The 9,695-nt window shown below is 36.7% G+C and overlaps 2 protein-coding genes across 3 annotated transcripts in view; one reads left to right on the plus strand and one right to left on the minus strand.

Moving 5' to 3' along the window:
• Window positions 1–3,442, minus strand: part of LOC132115427 (disintegrin and metalloproteinase domain-containing protein 9-like) — a 41,538-nt gene extending 38,096 nt beyond the window's left edge. The window contains exon 1 of the mRNA XM_059523900.1: window positions 2,964–3,442. Coding sequence (XP_059379883.1) covers window positions 2,964–3,045 — 82 coding nt within the window. The 5' untranslated portion in view covers window positions 3,046–3,442. The remainder of the gene's footprint in view (window positions 1–2,963) is intronic.
• Window positions 3,365–7,167, plus strand: nudt18 (nudix (nucleoside diphosphate linked moiety X)-type motif 18). Of its 2 annotated transcripts, none has more exons than XM_059523902.1 (4): window positions 3,365–3,502; window positions 4,287–4,459; window positions 5,024–5,237; window positions 6,218–7,167. In XM_059523902.1, the coding sequence occupies exons 2-4, from the start codon at window positions 4,298–4,300 to the stop codon at window positions 6,832–6,834; spliced, it is 993 nt and encodes a 330-aa protein (XP_059379885.1). In that variant the 5' UTR covers window positions 3,365–3,502; window positions 4,287–4,297; the 3' UTR covers window positions 6,835–7,167. The 2 variants fall into 2 exon arrangements, with proteins under 2 accessions (XP_059379885.1, XP_059379884.1); XM_059523901.1 differs by lacking the exon at window positions 3,365–3,502 and adding an exon at window positions 3,664–3,902.
• Window positions 7,168–9,695: the final 2,528 nt, after the last annotated feature.

Raw genomic sequence — 9,695 nt, forward strand, 5'->3', positions numbered from 1 at the left:
GAAACTTGTGCCAACCCGGAAGTAATTTTCAGCACAGGAATTTTTTTAAACTTTGGCCATGTTTAGCACGAGAATCCATCTCTTTAACACTGTGAACAACTCTGAATACATGAAACACCATTGTAGCCCCCCTTAAATGTGAATTTAATAATGTTTACGCATGGTGAGCTAACATTTTTAACCAAAATTAACAAAGGTTAATAAATTCTGTAAAACTATATTGCTCATAGTTAGTTTATGTTAATTAAAGCATTAACTAATGTTAACAAATTGTAAAGTGTTACCCTTATTTTCACATAGGGAGACATGTTTTTTGACAGTTTAAAAACTTTTGAGAGTTCAATCAACCGAGACAATGTCCTTGTCCTATTCAAATTATGGGTTTTGTTGAATGAGTTTATTTTTGTTTATGAGTGCAGTTAAATAAATCAATGAGATGTCCATCTACTGGATCTACAAGATCTACTTCCACAAACTACCTCTTACGTGTGGCAGAAATGACTTGAATGCATTTCATACAGATCTTAAAGTAAGAGCCTGTACGACTCAAGGGCGAGGAGACGCCCATAAATTCGGAATTAGCCCAAATACGCTATTATTGAACTGCTTAAGCTTCTTAAACCTTTACACAGCCAGGCAGAGATGAAGGTATGTGTAGACCAGACTTGACATTGTTTCCTATCAAAATAAAACTCTAAATCTCTGTAGGAAAGACAAGCACCACTGCAAAACCTGAAAGGCTCAAACAAACACTGATGCAATAGTGCATAATGAAGTGAAACTTCATTCCAATATTGTCATATTATGTGCATGTCTTTTTGGCCAGCTGATTTCACTTCAAGTAAAATAAATGTAAATGTAAACAAATAAAGAGCATTAGGTCTATGGCAAGCATTTTTAACGTTTATTCTTTGAAACTGAATAGCCCTTATTTTTATGTTACTGTTGAAAGAATTTTAATCACAAGTTGTCCAACAGTGACTAGCATGTTTTTCAACATTTAACAAAGTATTCGCATTATTTATTACAAAAGTAAAGAGTATAAAAATAACTTAATCATGAGAACATAATCATAACATACTAGTAATTACTGCTTTAATATACTGTTGTATTGTTACTAGGGATGGTTATCGAAAACCGGTTCCATTTTAGAACCGGTTCCAAATTTCTACTGCATTTTGATTCTGCTTAATGATTCCTGTGTTCACATTTCAATTTGATCTAAAAAGAGTTAGTGCAGGAACGGAAAGAACTTGTGCCCAGTTTTTGTGCAGCGCACATGATTCGAAGCGCATGCACAGAGAGCAGCGGACGCGCTGCGGGTTCCCGGTTTGTGTCCGTTCTCGGACCATTCTGTGTATTTCAACTGTAGAAAAGGTTGTTCCGAGCTGAAACTGACTTTTCATATTTGTTGACCAATATACATAAAACTACATCAGTATATCATCATAAACACAGCCGTTTTTGTCTTATGTGAATGTAAACAGGTGAGAAAGAGAACACACATGTAGGCTACAGTATTTTTGCTTAAAGAGACAACAGCCTCATTCACTAATCTTGACTGAATATATTTAATCTTTATTTTATTTATAAAAAGAAAACTATTAACTTTTAATTTGTTTCTGTACCTGAAATTTTGTTTAGTTGTATTTATGATATTGCTAATTGATTTGTTTGTTCCTATTTTATTACTGACTGTTTACTTGTCTTTAACACTTTAATATTTGAAATTTATTTGAATCTAGTTGTTTTTGCTATGGTATATCTTTTAAAGCACAGGCAAAATTCCTCTTGCAGTGTTTTTAGGCTGCTGATTTTTACTCATGTTATTCAGCTGCAACAGAATGCTTACTAAAAAGACAGAATACATGTTTGACATCTAAATGTTTGACTGAATTTGTTTTTTGCAGTATGCTGTGTATATACTGTGAATAGTAAGTGAATGTTCTGTATGCATGAAATGCCCAGATTATCTGCTACATTTGCTGAAATTTGATGTATGCATCTGAAGACACTGCATGGGATACTGTTTCCCAGAATGCAACGTGCTCCATTTAATGTTTCATCTTCATACGTGTGAGTGAACCGGAGGCAGGGAATTATACATATAACACTTTTTTATACATAAATGTTACTGTAACCTAAAAACTATCGCTGTGTATCTAAAAACAATATCGTAAGTAGGACATAAATTGTACTGTAATATCTACAGCACATTTCCGATCATGTCAAATGACGTCACCTTTGTCTCTATAGTGCTTTATACAGTAAAAATTACTTCAAAGATATTGAATAATAAAAAAATTGCAGAAATATAATAAGTAACATAAAATTTAAATAATATTTCAATTATGCAAACAGAATTCAGTTCTGCTGTGTTATTAGGTGGTATAGGGAGGTTTCTGTCCCAATAAAATGGCATTCATTTAATAATATTTTAAGTATGATAATTTAAACTCAATATGTTATTGCATACTTTTTTATAACGTACTACAGTAGTGAATTATAAATATCTACCTAACTACTGTTTGCACAAGTATTATTAGGTCTGTTAAATATGTAAAATTCATTAATTATGAAATGAGTTCAAGTGGGCATTATAGCATTATTTACTAGAATGAATCATTAATTAACAAGCCTTTGTCATGTGGCAACACTTGGATACTACTCTGGAACATTTGTTGCTTATTGTATACGGTTTCAAACACTATTCTTTAAAAAAATTAGTTGGAATTATACACAGAGTGTACTGGGCACAGTAAGCAAATATTCCATTTCAAACACAGCCATACAGAGAGCAGCGGGATTAAAAACCAAAATGCAAGTATAATTAAAGTGCAAGTGAAATTAAAGTAAATGTAAAGTATATTTCAAGTGCTCATTAATGGCTCAGATCAAAGGGTCAACACTAATAAGTGTTGTGGACATTAGGAGACTCGCAATGGTCTCGCGATTTCTCTCACCTTCACTGCAGTCGATGAGCGCGTGCAGCATCAGACACAAAAAGGCGCTTTTCGCGAGACGACAACAAACTGCATTAAACATGTCTGTGAAGTATCCGTGATGAACTGCCGTCCCGAAGTAACCTCAAATTTTGCCCTCTCTTCCTTATCCAGGCGTTGTCCTCCACGCAATGGCTATGAGCTCTCTCCACATAACGCTCCCGTGGAGAAAAAATAGATTCGCTGTTTCAGCTACCTGCTCATTTTGTTTCACTTTATCCTTCTGTAATAAGTTTGTTATGAAGTTCGTCGCAGCTCGCGGATCCCGATGTGTTGGTATAACAGAAACTGGTGCTGTTTCAGTTCTCGTTTCCTAATCTTTGGATTATGTTATTCGCTCGGACTCGCGTCGCCAAAGAGCCCCGTTTGTAGAGGGCGAAACCGAGCATGCGTCAACACACGGGACGAGTTAACCCTTCATCTCGACCTGCTGTAACAAAAACCCGCTGAACACGAATACATATATGTATGTAATTACTTTCGTCCGCTAGCAAATGTAGGTACGTTACTAAGGACAGGAAAACAGAAAAAAACGTGTTTTGAAGTAGTACGTTAGTCTGTTATTGATGCTTTTTTGTTTAGTTAGGGATAGTCTAAAAACTACATACATTATAACTTGTTCTGACCAAACTAAACTGCGACGTTTCCTCTTTTTAAAACAACTGTTGTTTATTTATAACTGAGTTCGGGTAATCTTTTCATTGTCACCAAAGAAAAAGACTCAAAAAAACTCTAAAATATCAAGTTTCAAAACGAAACTACAAATACTATACTTTGACTCGGCTCCCTAAGTAAGTCAAGCGTGTTATCGCGAGAGTTCCAACAACTGATGCTTTGAGTCATACCTATGCTTTGCTTTCAGTATATATTCATCTTCTCTTTCATTGCCGGAGTTTTGAGGTTAGTATATATGTAAATAAAAAGAATGGACCTGTATGAATAAGATTTTAATAACAATACTTAATTATCTCGGTTGACTTTACTTGTTTCACAGTATGTTTATGCTGCTTTGCTAACTTTTAAGTGACAAACGCGAGGTTACATTCATTTCTTAATAGATCATTATGAAACGATAGCGAGGTCAAGCCAATCCGCAATAACTGACATTCCAGGTACATTTTTGGTCAGCGTTTTGTCAAGGTTTTTCAGTGACACTGACAAATAAAATAATGTAATAATGCCTAAAAATGCTGCCCCCCCCCCCCCCCCCCCGTTGGCAATCACTGTATCTGAAGCCGCCATAATTTGATAATCATATTCATTATGTTGTATAGTGTTATCAAGGCAACCCCAGGATGGACTCAAAGGCAGATATTCTGGAGGAGACCTTAGAGACGCTTTTGAAGGGTGAGGGACTCGAGATGAGAGAGTTTGATTCAGTCCCTGAACAAGTGAAGCCTGTCATACTGAGGAAAAGTGTGTGTTACATTGTCAGCGGAGTTATCTTCAACTCAAAGGTGAAGATGTTGTCATTCTTGCATGTCTTTTAGAGTCTGTCCAGTGTGCATTCATTACTGACAGCCCCCATTAATGAGCTGTACAGTTTCACTTGGAGGAGCATGACCTTGCTCTCTTTTCACTAGTTTGGTAACAAGGTACAAAATTAAAGGCAACAGAGTCAAAGTGGTTTTCGTGAGGTGGTCTTACACCTCACAAAATACTTCAATTTCAAATAACTCTCTAAATGGACATCTTCCTAGACATGATACAGATGTTGAGAGATCTGTCTTTGTATTTTTTTAATCTAAAATGTTGAAGTAAATTGTTTTGGTGGCTTTCGTTTTCCTCACGTCTATCTCTCAATCACAACTGTACCTCATGTTAAAAATCTAACCAACTGACACTGATCTTACAACGTTCTCCCAGTTGTATATGTTGAATACAAAATTTAAAATGCATGCCTCATCAACATATTCAGATACTTCATCTGTGATAAATATTTCTCGATGTTTCACTACCCCTGATTAGTCAACTTGTCTAGACACAGAAGTTGTGCATGTGTGTTGGTTTGTGTCATACAGGATGAGGTGTTAATGGTTCAGGAGGCAAAGAGGGAGTGTTATGGCAGATGGTATCTCCCTGCGGGACGCATGGAGGAGCGTGAAAGCATTCTAGAAGCGCTGCAGAGGGAGGTCAAGGAGGAGGCAGGAATAGACTGCCAGCCAATCACACTGCTGATGGTTCAAGAACAAGGGTCAAAGTGGGTTCGCTTCGTCATCCTTGCAGAGGAAAAAGGTTAGAATGAGTGTCTGATTTTATCAAAATTATATATATATATATATATATATATATATAAATGGTCTCAGAAAGACCTGGCCCTTTTACTGTGAATTAAGCCCTTTCGAAATGCTCAACAATGTAAATACAGCCTAAAACCAGCAGCGCAAATGTTATCTGCAGGCAAAAGCTTGATGGTATACCATTTGAAAAAAGATTTGAATATTAGTATTGTAATCTTACATTAAAATAAAGTTTATTATTATTATTTAATATTTTATAGTCATATTGAATTGGTCAAAAACAATGGGAAAGTGGTATAAGAAAACTCGAGTGGAAAGAGATTTTTATTTATTTGTTTTTAATATAAAACTTGGTTTACTTAAAGTAGGGTTTTTTTTGTAAAGAGTAATCCCAATTTTTTTTCCTCCAAATCATTCAGCCCTAAAAGGATTTAGCACTTAAAAAAAAAAAATGTTTAAAGTAAAAAAAGCAAATGAAAGTAAATTAAGATAAAAAAATCTTTGCAAATGCAATCTCCAACAAAATCATTTTAATCATTCTAGAATGTCTAATTCTTTCCAGATAACCTTTTAAGTCATCTGCCATCTGGTGTAAAAAAAAAATTCATTTCGCAATATAAATTATAGAAAAATTTAATATTGCAGAATTATTTTTTCTGATTTGCTATGTGTTTCCCATCCTCTACCTTTAAAGGGGTCATGAACTGAGCAGGGTTAAACAGGCAGTGATGTAGAAGCAGGTGTTGATGAGCTTCTGCGGAGGCAGGGTTTAGCCACACTATTATCTCATGAAGTGGCACATTCAACCTGTCATTTTCGCAGATTGGCTTCAATATAAAACTGTTTTTAAACTAATGAGAATGTTTTGGGTTCTGAAACTTACAGGGTGGTTTTATATCACAATGACCTCTTATATCAAGGGAATTTTAAGTTTGTTAAAAGCCAACACTTTGTTTTGTTCTTTTGTGCAACCAGGAGGCTCTCTAAAGACAACGGCAGAAGCAGATTCTGAATCCCTTCAAGCTCAGTGGTGGGACCGCGAGTCGCCACTTCCTCTTCGCGCACCTGACGTACTGCCCCTCATTGAAGCTGGAATCAAATATCGCCGAAATCCCTCATTCCCTACATTACAACCTGTTGACCTCCCATGTCACGTTATCTGCCAAAGACTTTTCGTCACATTCATCTCCAGCAACGGTAACAATGAGCCCAGTCTTTGGCTGCTGCTGAGCAGCAATGATGCCTCTCCTCATCCCAGTCTTCCTATAGCAGTATCAGTTGATACATACAACACAATCCCATGGGCTGCACACAGGCTGATTAAGGAGTGCATCCCTTCGTCATCCATACATGTTCAAACATGTGGCATTCTTGGAGTGCAGCACAATGGGAGAATTCCAGGGAAAACAGACGGCATCTGCTTCAACATGCTTGTGCTGTTGGAAAATTTAGAGGATGGGGCTGAAATCAGCAGCCCACCACCATTGGAGGGTGATGCTTACAGATGGCATGACGTGACCAATCCGAGTCTGAAGGCAAAGATAATACAGAGAATTAAAGAAAAATCTGTTCTGCCTGTTCAGAGTCTATAGTGATGCTCTGTCACCCTAGCAGAGGATCAGGACATAACGAAGGCCAGAACTGAACCTGCATTTTCCACTAGAGCACCAAGGCTCAGTGTGTATAAAGCATGTTCAGTGGCCATACACACCTCTTTGGTGTCTGCTCTTTGTTTCGGTGTAATGTTACTAAGAATTAATTCTAATATACACTGATACACATCCACTATACAGTCACAATATAATCTATTAAAAAAAAACAAAAGTAGTTCTGAATTTGTAACCCTTTGTGAAAAGGAAGTGTGCTTAATTGTATTGATTGCACATTGTTGTGTACTTCAAATATTAAAACACATACTAATACTACATACTAAAACTTACTTTTAATTAAGTGTACAGCAGTGGGTTAATTATTCTTATTATATTTAAAGTTAATATATTCTAAATGTACTAAATTGCAACATTAAAAATGTGCGTTTAAATAAATCAAGTATATTGTCAAGTAAAAAGTATATTGTCAAGTACACTTTCAAAAAAGGTACACAAAATCTTAAACTATAATACTGTTTCATTAGAATGTAAATTACATGCAATGAAGTGTCCGAAAACATTACGTTTAGTTCGCACAAGTATATTATTATAAAGTATATTATTTCTGTAATAGGTACTCTTTTTTTTTAAAGTATGCTGAAGTGTATTTCTTTTTCACAAAGAACTCTCATACTTAGGCAGGGACTATAGCTGTAGGTCAGCACAATCTGAATATAGTGCCGTCATAGCACTGCACCTCAGTCATCATCATATGAACAATTTAAAAGAATTAATGCAGTAAGGAAAAAGTCATGAAAATAGGTGTATGTTTGATGATAATGTAAGTTTAGCAATATTTCTTAAGTCCATATTTGAAGGGTATTGCAGCATCAAAGTATGTTTTTATATTTGCACATTACAAAATTAGCTAGTACAGGAAATCTTTTCACTTTTCACATTATAGTACAGCTATTACAGTGTGGATGTATAGCAGTGGTTTTCAAGTCTTGGGTCACGAGAAAAATGTGTATATGTACCAAGTTCAAGACTCAGGGAAGAAGGAAAGAAACGTTACTGGTGTTGTGCTCAATTTTGAACAAACATCGTTTCCCCTAAACATACGCCTTAACATACCAATTGGGAACAACACCGGCCCTATCCTACTTCACTATATATAATGTGTTTTCCAATATGGGTTGCGTCACTTTTAAAGAGAACAAAAATAGGGTTGCTCTTAAAACAGTTTGAAAACCAATGACTTATAGTTACCTCTGTGAAAAGAGCTCTTTCTTCATCTCAGTTTGGGTCATATTTTATCAAATCAACTATATAATCTATTCTAAGTTATAGCCTATTATTGATTATAAAATTAATCTATGATTTTGCATAATGTGGATTATAATGTGCATGAGGGAAAGGATCTTCCAGGGTTTTCTGGGTTTGTTTGCCTGCTTGAAAAGTGTTTAAAATTAAAATGTGTCAAAGTGATACATGTTCAAAGTATAGCCTATATATCTTACAATACTTTATAAAAACATGTCTAAACCACTATTTTGGGAAAAAATAACTATTAAGATCTTTGCTTTATACGATATGTGACCATCCTGCTGTATATTTTTTTATAAATATTATTGGAGTAATGTTGATGGGAGTTTTTATTACTAATTAAATCAGTTTGTTGAAAGAGTGTTTGAAATATTTTAAAGTGTCTGAAGCCCTTATACCATCACACCATTTCATTGACCAATAGCTCTTTAGCACCGCCCCGTGCATACATCATGTTTGCTTACATTAGCATGCTGTGTGCTATTTCATCAGATTTTACATGACGAAGGAAGCACCATCAAAGGGAACAAAACACCTGCATCACTTGCATCACCTGCAAAACCACAAAACACCAGGAGAGGACCATCCTGCTGCAACACAAACATCTTCCATCAAAGACCCTTTAAAGAAGGCCTGAGAAGAAGCTTTTGCTCTAGTTGAATGAACACCCACCCCTAGAGGCAAAGTCAACCCACGTGCCTCATAGGCCAAAGAGATAACTTCCACTGTCCAATGTGGCATCCTCTGTTTGGTGACAGCAGATCCTCTGCTCTTACCACCAAAAAAAACAAAAACAACTGTTTAGATCCACGCGACTGTGCTGTGCGGTCAACATTGATCATCAGGTCCCTCACCGGACAGAGACTACCTGATCCCACAATAGCAGGAGAGAAATCCTCTAAAACCACTTGCTGAGAGTGAAACAGAGTCGAAGCGGCCTTAGGAACATAATCAGGCCTAGGTCACAGTAAGAATTTAACCAGCACGGGGCAAAATCCATACGTACACCAAGGGCTGATAGAAAGAACCTGCAGATCCACTACTTTCTTAAGGGAGGATAAAGTCACCAAAAAAAAAACAATTTGAGGGTTAACATTTACAATTGTCCCCAATGGCTCTGGATCGGGGGAAAAGCATTAAGACTGGTTTTGGGCCATTCGTGGGCCAGGACATCCACTCCCAGAGTTGACAGGGGAGACGAGGAAAACCAGAGCAGGCAATGTGTAGTCATGCTCAAAGCAAACAAGTCCACTTCCACTTGGCCAAACCTCTTCCATATGAAAATCACCACCTGGGGGTTTAGTCTCCACTCCCCAGCCTCGAAAGCAAGTCTGCTCCAGAGTTCAGACGACCTGGGACATGGACTGCTCTTATCAACAGAAACTTGGTTTCTTCTCTGAAGAATAAGCCTTGCCTTCCAACCTGCACAAGGTTGCAGGTTGCCCCTTTCTCTAAAAGCAACAATAGAACGCCCCCACCTGAACTCCTTTCTGAAGGAAATGGGGTCTCATCTTTTGGCTGAGAGTGTAAAAGCCTCT

Source organism: Carassius carassius, chromosome 34 (genome assembly GCF_963082965.1).
Source record: "Carassius carassius chromosome 34, fCarCar2.1, whole genome shotgun sequence".
Classification (NCBI taxonomy): Eukaryota; Metazoa; Chordata; class Actinopteri; order Cypriniformes; family Cyprinidae; genus Carassius; species Carassius carassius.

Bases quoted from the DNA above. Each gene is read 5' to 3' on its own strand.
- nudt18 (XM_059523902.1), top strand. From the start codon at position 4,298: ATGGACTCAAAGGCAGATATTCTGGAGGAGACCTTAGAGACGCTTTTG. The intron at 4,460-5,023 runs GTGAAGATGTTG...TGTGTCATACAG, and splicing joins GAGTTATCTTCAACTCAAAG to GATGAGGTGTTAATGGTTCA. The intron at 5,238-6,217 runs GTTAGAATGAGT...TTGTGCAACCAG, and splicing joins CATCCTTGCAGAGGAAAAAG to GAGGCTCTCTAAAGACAACG.